Raw genomic sequence first — 15,975 nt, forward strand, 5'->3', positions numbered from 1 at the left:
TCCCACTTTCAAGTACTGTAATCAAAATTTTAACATGGAAAATTTTCTTGAGAGGTTGAATTCCAGACAAAAAACTGGAAAAAAAAGAGGAAGAAAACAAAAACCTGACTCATTTTCTATGCTTAGTTTCTCTTCTTTAGAGGAGGAAAAGCCTGAAAAGCTTTTGAAAACAAACCTAAATATCACTGAGCTCTTTAATAAAACCTCTCTGATACATAACGTTCTGAAATCACAGTACTCAGAAAAAACACAGACAATTGATTAATAATGAGGACAGAAATACAAATAAATTTACTTCTAATGAAGACTGAAGACACAGTAATCAAAGTGTTAAAAATTCATTTCATGCACATTTCACTTGCCTCTTAGCTGATATTTATCACATAATTCTGTGAGAAAGTGGAGGCCTAAGATGCTCCAGATAAATGTCTCAATTAATTGTACAGAGATAGCCCTCTTTGAGCTGAACCAGAGCTGTGAGCTCTTTATTAAAAGCACTATTCTGTAGCCTGTAACCTTGTTCCTTGACTCCTCTCTAGTTTCCAATTTAAACAAGTCCCCATGCGGCCCACTCTAAAGGGCTTTGTCTCCCTGTCATTGTTATGAGAGCCAAGGCATCCTGGAAGTGTGAAATCAGACCTCATGAGCTGAACGGTTCCCCAGGGAACACAAGACCTCGCAGAAGGTCAAAGTCATGGGCTGGACCATCTGAAAGCGTCTGATCGCTGGTCTGTGACACAGCAAGAAGGGTGGGGGCAGGGGGAAAAGGGAGCCAGGGGGCTAGAATTGAACACATCTTAATTAAGCCCAAAGACTACAAAACAAGCTATTTTTTTAGTCAGGCCATCTTATGGAGCTTGGGTTTTGCTCTGCTAATGAATCTGAGCTGGTAACTATTATTCCTTAACAGCACAGCACTTTTGCTGAAATCAGTCAAATCTGTGGCACAAATCTTTTCCCACTCTGCTTACTTTTTATCAATGAAAAGGCAGAGATTTCGAATTTTATTTCATTTCATTTCAAGGAAAAGGAGCAATGCATCTGCCCCAGTAAAAGAGAAGCAGACACTGCCTTGCAAAGCCAGCAGCCTTCCACAACCACCTACACCTGACTAGGCTGCTGAAGGTATAGATGTATCTGATTATTGCCTAAACCTAAACTGTGTCACTGTGAAGGGCTTATTGCTTTTCTACTTGTAATTTATACGGGTCAGGTGAAACCCGTATGTATAATGTCAGAAGCCACTGTGATGAGTCCATTACACTTTAGGTTTTACTGAACCACCAGAAAATCTCTTCACATCAAAGGATGTCACTGTAGGCACAGCACCTGTCCTGCCAGGGATCTACAAGCAGTCAAATCCTTGAGAAAGTCTGCCAGAGATACCATGAGCAAGAAAAGATTTAGGGAAACAGGAATAAACTCTTTCTAACTCGAGATTTAGGGAGAAAAAAGCCAGGCACTGATTAGCTAAAACACAGTGTAAGATTCAATTGAAAGTTTCTTCTCAGACAGAGAAGGAAACACTTAACTTCATTATCAATATTTTTCCATTCATTAGATTACATTTTCAAAGAATTTATACTAAATAATACGTAATTTCTAGAAAGATGTATTTGCTGTGACTATAAAGTCCAGCAGAACATAATTTTGCATTGGTGGAATCCCTAAAATTGTGTATTGATCATGGAACTACACTATTTGTCTAGGGGAAACAACCTCAGAGACCCAATAATTTTCCCGAAGGCCCTGATCCTGAAAGATACCCTATTTTTCAGCTCTCCCAAAAATCAAGTTAAGCTTTCAAGCACTGATGGGGAATCTCAATCATTCTCAACCTGAATGGTTCTTCCTCTCCTAGATCTCCTGGCATTTGGGTTGAGTGAGAAGTCTGATTGTTCTTTTCTGGGGTATTTTTGATAGCCAGTTATGGCATGTTCCAGCAGCACAGCATTTCAAAACCGGTAATGTCGACTTGCTCCCCTGCCTGCAACTTAACTGAAATTTCAGCTTATCCTGGCACATTATTCATTGCATGTACATGTGAGGGGAGTTGTAAGCTGAGATCCAAACCACCATCCTTAATCACTCTTTTTTAAAAAAAAAAAAAATCTGTACTAGCCTTAAGGATTTGAAGCACACTGTCCAACATTAGGCTATTGAAAGTGGGGAAAAATAACTGCCCCTGGTTATCAACAGTTTATTAGGGGCTTAACTGAAGTGACCTACTGTAGTAGCATTCTGCTGAGGGAAACTATGAGCTTTCTGAGGAAAGGAGTGGAATTGAGGGTTTCATTAAAAAGTAATTTGTGCTTTTTACTCACTCATTCAACAGGAGTCTCAACTGCTCTTTATTCACACAGAGTTAGTACAGTGTAACGATGCTGCTCAATGGATGGTACAAAGGAAAAATTTCACATTTTGAAAGGGGAAAAAAAATCCTTGCAATGGTAGTAGGATTGATGACTACTTAAAAGATTACAGAAATCTTTTTCCCTCTGTGATTATGTTTAATGATGGAATATTAAGGATTTTAAAAATCTACTCAGCTCAAACTAATAAATTTTGATTTATTACTTCACATGAAAAGATTCCTGGAAGTGAAATGGGATATGTTTAGCAGACAGGAAACAGAGCAAAACACACAGATACTATTCAGTTGTTCTACCTACTTTTCAGACTCAGGGACAAAAGATTAATTCTGAAAACACAATACAGTATGATGAGCAAACTAGTCCTTAGCTTTAACCCATAGAAGCAATCCTTAGTGGTGTAAGTAACACCACTGATGACAGCACTCTCCACACTAATTACTTAGTTGAATAAAGGTGAGTCAAGTTTTTACATAATTTTTGCAGACATGATTTGTTGACAATCACCAAACACCTACTTTATTTCTCGCTATTACTATTCAAAGTTTAATTTAAAATTAATGACCTGTACATAAATACAAGTTACTAAAAATAGCTATAAACTACAACAGTAGATAATATAACCACCTCATCCTCATTTCAAAATACCCGGTTACTTTTGTTCAGAATATACAAGATTTCTGTCACATATGGAATGCGCAGCCATCTTACTAAATACATTGCTGTATAAATGCTTTTTCTTACTAACAAGGGAAGATACTAAGTGTTCTTCCCCATCTTCCTTTCTGTTATGCTAAATATAATGTCTGAAAATGTTTGCTAGCTCTATACATCTTTAATTGAATCAAATGTATTTCCAAAAAATTGTTCAACCAGCACAAATAACATGTTGATTTGGAAAAGTCAAAAACTGAACGAGGTCAGGGACTGAATTATCCCATTTGCCCCTGAATAACTTAATCTCTCTCTCTGTTCAGACAACATTGGATTATAAGGTCAAACCAGATGGAGGGATCTTTAGAAGTATTTCTACAACCTTACCAAAAATAGAATCTGTTATTTTGTGTGCCACAAACTGGATGATCAGTTTCAGCAATAAAATGTTTGCACAATTACCTTCTCTAAAATACTGGTAGTCATGTTAATTATCAAAAAAACCTACTAAACATCAAGTAAGATGCTCTAAATCTATATCTGCTCGTTTAACAGAATATTTATTCTATTTTCCTTTCATTTTCTTCCCATTTTTTAAAATTTTCATTATTATTTTAAAGCAGAGATGGCTATTTTCTGACACAGATGCAGCTCATTTTGCTCCATTCAACTCATGCAATATGATGGTAATTGTACTTTGAGGAAATGTGGCACTTGGACACTTCTGGATAAATATGGTCAGTATGCCTGAAATACTTTTTCTTTATTTTGCAAAGCAACATATTAAATTAAACATTCAACTTATAACATAAAATAGAATTGAAAAAAAAAAAATCTCATTTTCCTTATCTTAAAAAGATGAGCAGTAGCTACAGAAAACTGCATTCAGTCGAAATGTCTGAAACCGACAGCAGTCTTGCTAAATATCTGACAGATCTCAAATGGTTCTTTTGGCAACAACTTTAAAGTAGTATCTAAGTCTGGAACACTTTATTTGTCTTGTCCCTTGGAATTTAATGTTGATAATTTTGTACAGCTTCATCTACTAAAACAGATTTCTTCTATGTAATTCTTATAGGATGTCTGATGGAGAAAAATATGTAACTCACCTTTATCAGAAATAACCCACACAGGACTCTGCTAGCATTAGAATGACTTGCTGCCTTACTTACAAAACTTTCATTTCTGTTTAGATTTTTTTCTTAATGAGCAGAAGGTGAAAGTACACAAGCAGAACATAACGTTTAGATGAACATTTGTTTTAAGCACTTTTTTCCCCAGTTCTAAAAACACCAGATCTTACTACGATATTCAGTGTCACAGAAACTAAATGAATCCTTGCCTGTAACATCAGCTGCCATCAATGCTTCTGCCCTGATAACCTTCACCTGAAGAAATCCCACATCGCTGATGTTATGGAACATCATCATTGGACTCTAAAATATAATAAAAAGAAAAATAATTCTAGATTGCAAAGGAGACAAATCAAAAGCAATATTAATACACTCCTCCCTAGTCCAGATGTAAGTTACTATAAATCTGTCTACATACTCAGACTTTTAAATATTATTTGCTGAAGAGCGTGCAGATGTTTGTATTTCTTCCTATATTTTGCAATTTTTAACCTATCAATGAAAATTACAAAGGAAAAGTTAGAATATTATTGATTAAATATAACACAAATTCTAGTGAATTAATCCCTAAGTACTGTGGAAATAACTTTCCTTCAAAATTTGAAATTCTAGCAGTATATTAAAAAATTAACACAAAAAATGAAAAAACTCGTCTCTCTGAATTATTTTGCAAGATCTATGTTCACGTTTTCCCTCTGATGGCTCCAATGTTATCTTGAGCAGTGACCTAGGGCCAATATAGATTTTTGTAGTTGACTATTACATGCAGGCTTGTATATACCAATACACCTATATAAGCTTGTGAATAACATCAGCAAAAGCAATAAAAAGAGGATAACAACTACTTAATGACTTTCATAATAATCACATGCAGAAAGGATAAAAAAAGAATTAAATATGTTTCAAATTTCATGGCAGAAAGCTCTTACCATAAATCATTATATTTTTAGCATAAATTTCTTCAACATATACATGCATTAAGAAGAGGAAGAAAAAAGAGTTCACTACACTAACGCTTGCATTTATTCACCCAACACAGATTTAGAAAGCTTATTAAAAACCATGTTCCACTGCTGCTCTTTTTTCAAGTAACTAAAACTAACAAACTGGGAGTATTGCACTAATTAGGTGTGACATGCTATAATTCTCAAACTCTAGCTTTTAGTATTATTTAAAATTTGCAGAGTTTTAAATAATAAAACATCTAATGCAACTTTGAATCTGGAATCAATTAATAACTAGTCTGGCTTTATTGTTCAGTTCTTAGATAACCTAGGGGAGGAACTCCAAAATAACTTAAAATTAAATTCGCAAATCTATATATGTGGTCACATTTTTGGTTGGTTTTTCAAATTTTATTCATAAATATTAGCCCATACCTTTATTTTGAAATATTTTGAAATCTGGACTAATGTATTTAATGCCTACAGTCTTCTCTAAAATTTTAATGTGATGAAAGTTTTTCCACTGCCTATGACAATGTCCAGATTTCTACAGAAAGCAAGCATCAGGAAAAAAACATCCAATCAACAATTCCTTAATTTATTACAGAAGAAAAATTTACTGTTATGAAAAATGAGAATAAATTGCATCACTGAATCTAAATATCACAGACGTTGCTTAAATGAAATATTAAATGTCAGCTTGCAAAAACAGTATGCTTTTCCACAGAAAATCTATCCATGAAGATGTTAGGCATATAATATGCATCCCTGTCTTTCTATTAATAAGACAATTCTAACAGTTAAATCACACTGATACTAATTTCACAAACCCCAGCTGACCATTTACTGTTTACAGTGAAGATTTGACCTTGCTACACTGAACTTAAAAATCTAAGTAAGTGTAGTAGCCCATATGTTGTTTACATGCATCATATTATAGTGGGATAACATTTTTACCAATTTTAATAAGAGGATCATCATAAATATGACTTCAAAATACTGATGGTCAATTTTAATAAGCACACACTCAACCCCTTGTTTATGTGCTTACAAGCTGAGGGTATCAGAGATGGTATTACTGATAGCACTGGTATAATTCAAAGGTGTCTTGGTACCCCCACATTTATTGCAATGATGATCAGAGTTTGGGAGCTTCTTATCAGAATTGGTACCAGAACAGAGATAATTCTTCTGTAATAGCACGATAAAAATTATAGGACTTACAAAAATGTTTCCACATTCTACCCAAGTTTCCCAACAACCAAAACAAGCACCAAACTGTAGAAATAGAACAAAGCAAAAGCCAAGTACAAAGCAAGACAAGAGACGGCACCCGCTTCCTATGATGCCATATAGTCTCCTTTCTCCAAATTTCATCCTGGTTAGCCCACTCTTCAAAAGGGTGCCAGTGATGTATTTTGCTTTGCCACCTTTGTCAGAATCCCACAAAATTTTTGAACCTTTATTTCCCGAAAGTAGGTGGCTTAGATTCATTTACTGCACATACTGACTGGGGAGATGATGAAAATGAATACAATGACACAACAGAGGCTCTTGGAGAAGCAAATTACTTTAACACATTACTATAAATACATAACTTTAAGTAATGATTTATCAGATGATATTCTGCCTTCTTATTTATGATTATTGTTGAAGGTACCAAAAATCCGCATAGTTTCTGAAGCCTCAAATTTCCATGGCAGGGGAATCTGTGATTTGCTGGGAATCTTTTCAGCCCTCAATAGATGGGAAAAGATTGAAATGCTCTGGAGATGAGTCTTCTTTATTTTTTTAATGAAAGGCTGTATAATATATTTTCTGTATGGCTGCAGCAGCTGTCAGGAAGAGCATCTCAGTTCAGCTCTATTATGGGAGAAGCAATACCCCATCCCATGGCATTGAGATACACTGAGGGGCTAGTACTGATTGACAGCTTGTCACCATGACGTCTTATTCCATCTCTGTTATGGAGAAAATTAATGTCACACCACCAGCCTTATGACTTGCTGTCATCTTAGAACTGCTCACCTTTTATCAGTGCTCTAAATAACATTTCAAGCCCATCGTCTCACAGTGGACAATCTGGTCAAGGGACATTAAATCGGATGACTGTGAAATGTCATAATAAAAATGGAATGCTAACAACTTCTCTAAACTAGCTCCTCTGGTTTTTAAACTGTGACAAGGGGGACCATGAGTTCAGCACACCAGTTCTGAAAAGGTCATACAATCTCTCTTGGTCTGTACCCATTAATGTGCCCCCCTCCTCACCCCAAAAGGAATTAATCTTTTCAGACAATTGTGGTAAAATAATGGTTCAAACAGTAATGCCTGTTTAATTTGTAAGGCTCTGATGTTCAGCTACAAATGGTTAAGTGACAGTAATAGAGTCATTTTCTAAGGCTATTTGATCTGATGGCAAGGTCAGCTCATTAACTGTTTTTGGCTGTAGAAAGGGTGCAAAATACATTTCTCAAATGAAAGCTAGATTTTTTTAAGAAGAAACAAACCCAAAAATACAGCCACTCAACAGGGAGCTCTGCATCTTGCTACTTGCATGTGTTGTCTTTGCATTAGTTCTGAAGTGCAGATATGAATACCAAAGTCAAAGTGATTATCGGTGAAAGCAAACTACTTGAATTAAAAGTTAATATTGGTAATTTCTTTCTTGTGCTGGTAATTTTAATAAAAACAGTGGAATTTATCAAAAAAGTATTTAAATGCCACAATTTAAAATTCATACCTCTGCAATATAAATGTCTTCTTAAAATGTAAATGTTTTGAAATGCATACACCCATGTAAATATACGAACAGACACATATCCTTGTGTTTCCAAGAAACAGGAATAAACCAGATCAATTTTATACCACATAATTATGCTTTACACTGGGGACAAAAAAATTGAGGATTTAGGAAAAATTATTAACAATACAGTCGTAACATGTTTCTATACTGCTACTGAAATAATCAAAACCATCAGTATCACTTGTCTGCCATATCATCACACAGAATAAGCCACAGAAATATGTTATTGTTGCTGCTGGTAGCAGGAACTATGGCACCTCAAAAACATATCCATCAAAAAAATTATTCTACTTATAGACACCTATTTTGACAACCACAGACTGCCTTGGTGGATTCCAAAATGTGCAGTAACACTCGTAATTGTAAATATTTTTCAGAGATGGTGGACAATACCTTAGCCTTCAGTTCGTTTTGGAATATTATATTTAGCCTCACTAAGTCACCTCTATTAAATTGTGTTTATGATAACACTATTGGTGTATGAGTTGTACAAGCATTAGCAGACAGCTGATTCAGTGGAGATAGACAGAATAAATTTGCTGAAGCACACATCCTGCTAATCTGTTTGAAGAATATTGTACAGTATTAGTACTAGGACTTCATGTTATCTGCACGGGCTGATAAGGTACATCTTTATTAAATTCAGTTATTGAAAGGATGTCCGTCATAGAATAGGAATATTTTTAAATCTTAAAAATAAATTAAGCAGCCTCTTTGATAGTCAGAGCCTGGTTTAATGGCTGAGTATCTAGAGAAGCCCTTCTAAACACCTGGCAGCATTGTACAATAAAAGCTTTGTAATTGCAAGTGGAAATAGCATTTTTTTCTTTCTTCCTTCATGTGTAGTGAGACAGTTACTTTTAGTGATTTAGGTATTAGCAAATGATGGAGTAAGAGCTCCCCTCTCTGTTGCTTTGATAAAACTACAAAGATTCTGTGTAATGTGAGGATGCTGGGAAATTAAAATAATCTGCTTCAGAATATTTTAAAATGGAAATATTGTTTGAAAAAATTATTTTTATGCATTTCAGCCTCTAATATGAACACAAAAAGAAGTTTTCTTGCCCTTTAACAGATGACACCCAAAAAAGCTGAAAATCATCTGCACCTCAAATTATTTGGCATAAACAATCACTAGAAACTGTCGAGTTGCTGAATGATCCCTTAGTCACTTTGTCATTGGTAAAAATTGTCTGCAAGGCAGTAAAATTACCCTCATTATGTGACACCTTATCAAATAGTTCAACTACCATGTGAAAAATAACCTTATTGTATGAAGAGCATTTGTAGCCTTCTTGATGTTACCAGTTCCGGCTGTAACTACTTGCGTATTAAAAACTAGTTTAAATGATTGTCATTGGCTAAGTATGATTAGAACAGAAGAGATATACTTAGATTTTCCCCTCATTATAGTTATTTTTTTTTTATAGGCCAGTGTTTTGCTAACAAAGGATGAAAGAAAACTTCATACATATCTCTTCAGTATCTCCTCTCGCTCCTTCTGGTCCTCCAGGGAGTTGATGGAGAGGTCAGAGATAGTGACTGCAGCTGAGGCTGTGAGAGTGACCAGCAACACCAGGTATCCCTCTCCCTCCTCTAGAGGCATCTCCAGCTTGTGGGTTTGTTCTTTACTCAGGGTCGAGAGGTCAACCTGGCACCTAGAAACACACATTCTCCATCAGCATGTGGTTTTTCTCACATCAAACAAGAGCACAATGGCTCGCTTGCATTCAAATGGACAAAAAACCCAAGTAAGCAGAAACTCCCACTCAGCTCCTGAAAATTCTTATTTTCTCTTCAGCTTTAACCCATGATGCTTGTTTCTTTTTTTTCAGAGCTACACAGTTTTGAAGTGAAAAACCAATATTAATAAGAATGTAAAGACTCTAGAGACAAGATTAGCTAATATTCTTTACTCAAATGCAGTCAAAGAAAATTTTAGAAAATCCAGCTCGGATGCAAATTTTGCTTTTAATTACACCTCTTGTATAGATATAAATCATAAGTTTTCATGCAAACAGTTTTCACCTAGCAACAGTAAAAACCCTTTTGTAAAAAATAAAATTCTACATGGACTTAATTGTGATGGCATAAAGATGACTGAGTACAGAAAAACTCAACTTATGCACCCCCTGAAAGGTTCAGCTCTCATGCAGTAAGCTGTATATGGGTCAAATCCTCATGCAGGCACCCAAGGTAAAATCTGATGCCACAACCCCCTATACAGAATGTCTCAGGCTGTAATGGGCAGGGTCTACACCTAACTGTGCAGAGTGTGTGCCGAGTGGCTGAAGCAAATCTGCCCTGCTTGATCCCCTTCCAAATACCTCTGGCTGTACCATACACTGAGCTAATGAAGAATGATTCCATACGTGCCAGACAGCAGAAACAGATTCGCAACTTCTTTAGAAATGTAAAACAAAGGATGGAAGGAAAATAAGTATCTCTGCTACCCAAGAGCTGACGATAACCTTTTAAATAAAACAGTATCTTACTGTTGATTAGTCTGCCCACAGCTTAGATGTTTTAATACTTTAAATTGTACAATGCACAAGTTTCAACTTTCCTAAATTGCAACTCTGAGCATAGTATAGAAATTCAATGTCTGTGTCAAATGTAACGCCAGCTTGCACTGGACAAGAATTTCTGTGAAAAAGAACTAATTGGAATACTTATAGTATCCCAAAATGAGTTTCGCCAACTTTATGCTCTAAATAAAAACACCAATAATACTGAAATAAAATAAATTTATATATTCTATGTATACATTAGTCAAAGTGTACTCCATTTTCAACAGAGATTATTTAATGTGACAAGCACATGGACTATATGCCACTAATTCACTAAACTAAATATCTAGCAAACTCTTTTCATAAAATGTCAATTGATTTTGAAGACAAAGATAATGTTGTCACTGCAGGGCCAATAAACTGAGAAAAAGGTGGCAGACATGAAAATATAGCCATTTAAGGAAAGGAAATAGCCAATTATAAGAATAAATGCAGCCTTGTAAAATGAGCATCGTGCTATCACAGGCAGATCAAATTTATTACAGGAAAACTGTCTTTTGTTTTTTTAAAGACATTTACTGCCTGTTATGCAGTTCACTTAACTACTGCAAAGCTCATATAGTAACAAAGTTCAACTATTTTACAATGAAAAAATTTCTAACTTATGCAGCACTCTGTGCTTAATGCTTTTCTTCTGCTTTGAACTCTTTGGATGATAAGGAGTGAGAAATTAAATTAGCAATAGTAAGAAAAAAAAAAGCTGTTGCTATCAGTGCAGGCTGATAATCAATACAAGCTTGGTACATGTACATAAATAGTCAAATTCTTATTTATGATGAAGCGAGGAATTTAAAGCCTTCCTTAAGACAACAAATATTGTAATCAAGCATTCAAAGCTGCAGTAGGTTAAAACATCTCTGATATTAAGTATTCTTCAAAAATTTATTTCAAAACAGATACCCCTCAAAAATAGGACTCAGCAACAATATTGAGTCTTCAACCAATAAACATTTAAAGAACCAGTCTAAACTTTCTTAAAATCAGTAAAAGAAACAGAAGACCATTACGATACTAGAAATGAAGAAATAATCCACTCCTCACTCAAAAACAGGCAACAAAAGCTATCCCACATATATCCATCAGAAAAAAAACCAATGAGTGTAAAATTACAATGTCTACATCAGGGCTACTAGATGCAATTTCTTCAATTCTTGAAGCTACAACACTTTAACAACATGGGTAGTTTAGTTTTTTTTATTTAGGCTAAAATAAGCAACTAATAATTCGATTTTACCTGTGCACATTTCCTACAGCAATGAAATATTCCTAATAGCACCACATCTAGAACAGATCACCTGAGAAATATCTATCTATCACCCGCTTGATAAATCTTCATGAACAGGCTATCACCAGCTCATTATTTCCTAATATCATACAAATGTAGGAAGTGATCTGGAAAATTTTTTCCAGTAAAAACCTTAACCATTTTAAAGGAAAATTATTCTCTCAAGGTCCCTCAGAAAGTTTGATAAAAATATAGGGTTATTCCATTAAGGACTGTCACCTTTGTGCTTTACAGATGTCCATGTTAAGAGCATCTTTATGCACACATGGTCAGGTGAAAGCAGATTTCTCACCCCATGCCAGGTGCTCTGCCCTGGCCTTGCAGGAGATGCAGTTTACATGTGCTTAACTTGAAAGTGAGGAGGCTCAAAGAGCACCAGCCCAAGGGCAGTGTATTTACAGCACATGCATTTCAATAACATAGTAAAACTTTCCAATCTGCAGACAAGGTAAGAAAAATTGCAATTTTTTTTCCCATTAGTTGTTGATTTTTTTTCATGATAAAAAATCAACTGCGTTTGATCTTCATGCCAAATTATCCTAAAAAAAAAATGACAAAAAATTTTATCATTTTTTGTTCATTCTCCTCTGACCTCACCAGATCTTTGTATGGGACCAAAAAAAGTGAAGGATATGGTTATTATACATAAATGCTGACCTTTTCACAGAATAATCTTGACAGACTCCAATAGGAAAACCACAAAACTCCCTTTTATACTACATTTCCTTAGTAGGACTGAAACTAGCAAAATACTTCCAAAAATAAGCGTCTCTTTGGAAAATACCTGTTTTCCAAATGTAAATATCTTTAGAAAGCTCAAGATGACAATGTCCCTTAATATTTTACTGGAATTATATTCAAGTATTCCAAGCTTTAAATCTTTGGCAATGCTGAATTTTGTATCAGTTAAGAAGTTCTCTAAAGAGACATTTGTTTCCTACAATGCCTGTCTCCATGAAGGACAAAAAATGCCTTGAGGATGAAGGTGAACTTGTATGTTACGAGAAAGTGGTGCAGAATGAATGAGAAATTTTTGTCCTGTTTTCTCAAATTAAGGACCATGAAAAATTTCAGACATTTTGAGAAGGCCATAAGCTGCATATGACCAGCAGCTGTCACTTTGAAAACATGAGAAAATACTAACTTTGTACAATCCTGTTTCTTAAGGAATTATTATTTACATGCTACTGGTAGAGGAAAAGACTTTTTCCACCTGTGATGAGATCAGCCTGAAGAATTATTGACAAAAAATTGCCGTTAACTCAACAGACTAACATGCTTTCCAAGCATGACTATAAATCATATTGCAAGTAACTGTAGTTTTTAGGGCAGTTTGAGTTTTTCTGTATCTTCCATGCTGTATGGCCCCTTCAGTGCACATTGGTTTCAGCACTTCAAGTGGTGGGCAGGAGCACTGGAACAATTTTGCTGGCTGTCTGGCCTTTCAGAAAGAGACATAGGGGTATGTATCCCACCTGTCAGTTCTGCATGTGAACACTACAGGCACCATGTGTAGCTGGATTTTCAGGTCTTATGAGATCAGAAGGGAGAAAAACCACAAAAGTGCATCAAGCTCATGTGCCGAAGTTATCACAGATGAATTGCTCAAAAACAGGGTACAGCTCCCACGGAGGAAGATTTGAAGGTTCAAGGAGAATCAACCACTTGTCTGAAACTGTGTTCAGCGTGTTAATCACACAAAATTTTAGAAATATATTTCAGATTTATTTTTAATTTGAATATATCTGGCCTTTGGTTCTTTTTATGCCTTTCCTTGCTAGTTGAAAAACCCTTTAGTGTTTCATGTTTTCTTCTAGTGAAGGAACTCATACACTATAATCATATCTCTTCTTGATCTTCCTTTTGATATGCTAAACACTTTCAGCTCCCTATACATTTCCTAGGAACATATCTCCTACAGCCCTCAAATGACTTTTTGTAACTTTTCTGATCCAGTGAAATTCTCCTGCATCCTTTTTAAAGTGTGGAAGGCAGAACTATATGTAGTATTTTATTATCAGCATGTCTAACAGGTAAAAATCACCTCCCCTCTTTAGTTCTAACAGAACCTGGAATGTAAGACTGTGTTGGCACCCTGGTGAAATATTCTTGCTAATGAATGAATTACAAAGGTAGCGACATGACATAGAAGGCCTCTTAAAAGCCAGGTGGCCAGGGAAGTGAGAGACAGCAGATAGTGAGATCGTTTTCTCACATGACAAAATAAAGCATAAAAGAGGAACTGGCACAATCCTAAGTGATAGGGACAGAAAAGCACCACTTGGCTACAAACCAGGCAACTTAATTACCATCATGACTTGTTCAGGAACACAGATTTTTAACTCCACTGTGATCCAGGTCTATGCTGCTCCAAAGGACGCCAAGGAGAGGAAACTGTGTGATTCCACAATTAGAACTGAGCTGGACACACATCAGAAGCAGCAAGGCATGAACTGCTACAATTTGTGAGACTCCACATCCTTTATGAGCAGAGTAAAATGTTCCAGTAAAACCAAGAAACAAAAGGAGAGGGAAAATTTTGCAAAGCACTAGCAGAAAATGACACATCTCAGAAACACTGAGTGTTGACTGCACTAATGTGAATTTCTTGGAAGAATCGGAGCGTGACATTTTTAACTGTAAAGATAATGAGAAAGAAATTAAATTATGGACTCCACATGATGCTTGTGTTAAGTGGTTGATAGAGGTGTTTGAAAGGTGATTGAAAACCAGGGAAGCTCCCAAAGGGGTATGAGACAGTATCTCAGCTAAGTAGGACATTGACTAAGGACAAGAGAGGTGCTTATCTGGGGAGGCTGGAGAGGATCCCTGGGCAGCTGGGAGAGAAGACCTCAGCAGGACCTGAAGAACAGGGCTGTCAGTTGCCATGCAGCAACACATGGAAGGCAGGAAAGAGCCCTGCAGTTTGGGGTAAATCAGTCACGGTAACAGAAATATGAGAGCTCTATGAAATACAATTTCACCAGTCACCAAGCAATACCTGAGTACAGAATTACTGTTTACTGCTTGCTAAAAGAAATACAGTCCATGTTACAATAACCTGCTGATGGATTTTGAATGACAGATTAACTTTTTCCTAAGCATAGTTCTTCACTATAAAAATACAGATTTATTTTTGATATTGCACAGGCAGAAATTACTTATGATTGGTTTCTGATGTGGTATTTCCTAGGTTGTCCCCATGGCACAACCACATGCTACAGACTGTTAGTGCTGTCACTGGTGTAATTTCTCTGCAGCAAAATTAACACTTTCTTCTGCTAAATCAGTTTATTGCTTTGATAAACATTATGTCTCCCTATGTAGTTCTCTCCTCACTAGTTAGCCCAAGAAATTTTGCAAGAGTTTTCACTCCAATCTGTGCCTTTCATAAATCATCACAAAACTGTATTTGCACTCTTCACCATTTTCTACACACTGTCATGGTCCTCATGTCTAAACTGGCCATTTGATTTCCTTCTCCCTTCCTTTTATTTTGCCACTCTTCAAGAAGTAGACTTCCATATGTGAGAAGACAGGGTCAGAAGAAGGATTCGTAAACAGCCCAGCTTGCGGCAGCATTCTGTATCTCAGCACACTTTGGAGAATGCTATCAATTTCATGTCAGAACACAACAATAACAACTATCAGTAAGAGCTGTAAATGATAAAGTATCTGGTAAGAGAAAGTTACCAAAGATTTGCAAATAAAAACTGAAACTCTTTTGGCTTTTGAGCAGAACAGAACTGCCTCTGCATCAGTATAGTAAAGATGTGCTGAGATAGGAATAAATAAGGTATGGAATACCTAAAGGCCAAATTTTGAGATGCGGTATTACATCTGTCTCCTTTAGACAACGATCAGAAATGGAGACGGCTCAGCACATCACAGGATTTTTCAAAGGCAGACCTGGCAGTAGGACTTTTAGATTTTAATGCTTCAGGCATAATCTTAATTTACATCAAGTAATGCATCTGCAATTAATTTAACTTTAGTTGTCATGTATAATCAACAAATGATTATACACACAGACTACTGGTTGTATGCTCTTCTGCATTTGCATAGCATTGCTGTAACTCACATGCACACACATCAAGTCAAAATTACAACAACATGTTGATCATTATGCTTACATTATTAATATAATACATTTTTCCAAAATTCCACATGCAGAAATTTTCAAACTGGAATGCAAAAAATATTTTTGAAGA

General features: G+C 35.8%; 1 protein-coding gene across 2 annotated transcripts in view; it reads right to left on the reverse strand.

Annotated features, from left to right (window-relative positions):
• The window catches only part of MCTP1 (multiple C2 and transmembrane domain containing 1), a 216,889-nt gene that overhangs the window by 113,342 nt on the left and 87,572 nt on the right, over nucleotides 1–15,975 (reverse strand). For both annotated transcript variants that reach the window (XM_086869020.1, XM_086869019.1), the window contains 2 exons: nucleotides 9,381–9,567; nucleotides 4,369–4,462 (listed from right to left, as the gene is read on the reverse strand). In XM_086869020.1, coding sequence (XP_086725146.1) covers nucleotides 4,369–4,462; nucleotides 9,381–9,567 — 281 coding nt within the window. The remainder of the gene's footprint in view (nucleotides 1–4,368; nucleotides 4,463–9,380; nucleotides 9,568–15,975) is intronic.

The sequence above is a fragment of the Cyanistes caeruleus genome, chromosome Z, assembly GCF_971803275.1.
Source record: "Cyanistes caeruleus chromosome Z, bCyaCae1.hap1.1, whole genome shotgun sequence".
Classification (NCBI taxonomy): Eukaryota; Metazoa; Chordata; class Aves; order Passeriformes; family Paridae; genus Cyanistes; species Cyanistes caeruleus.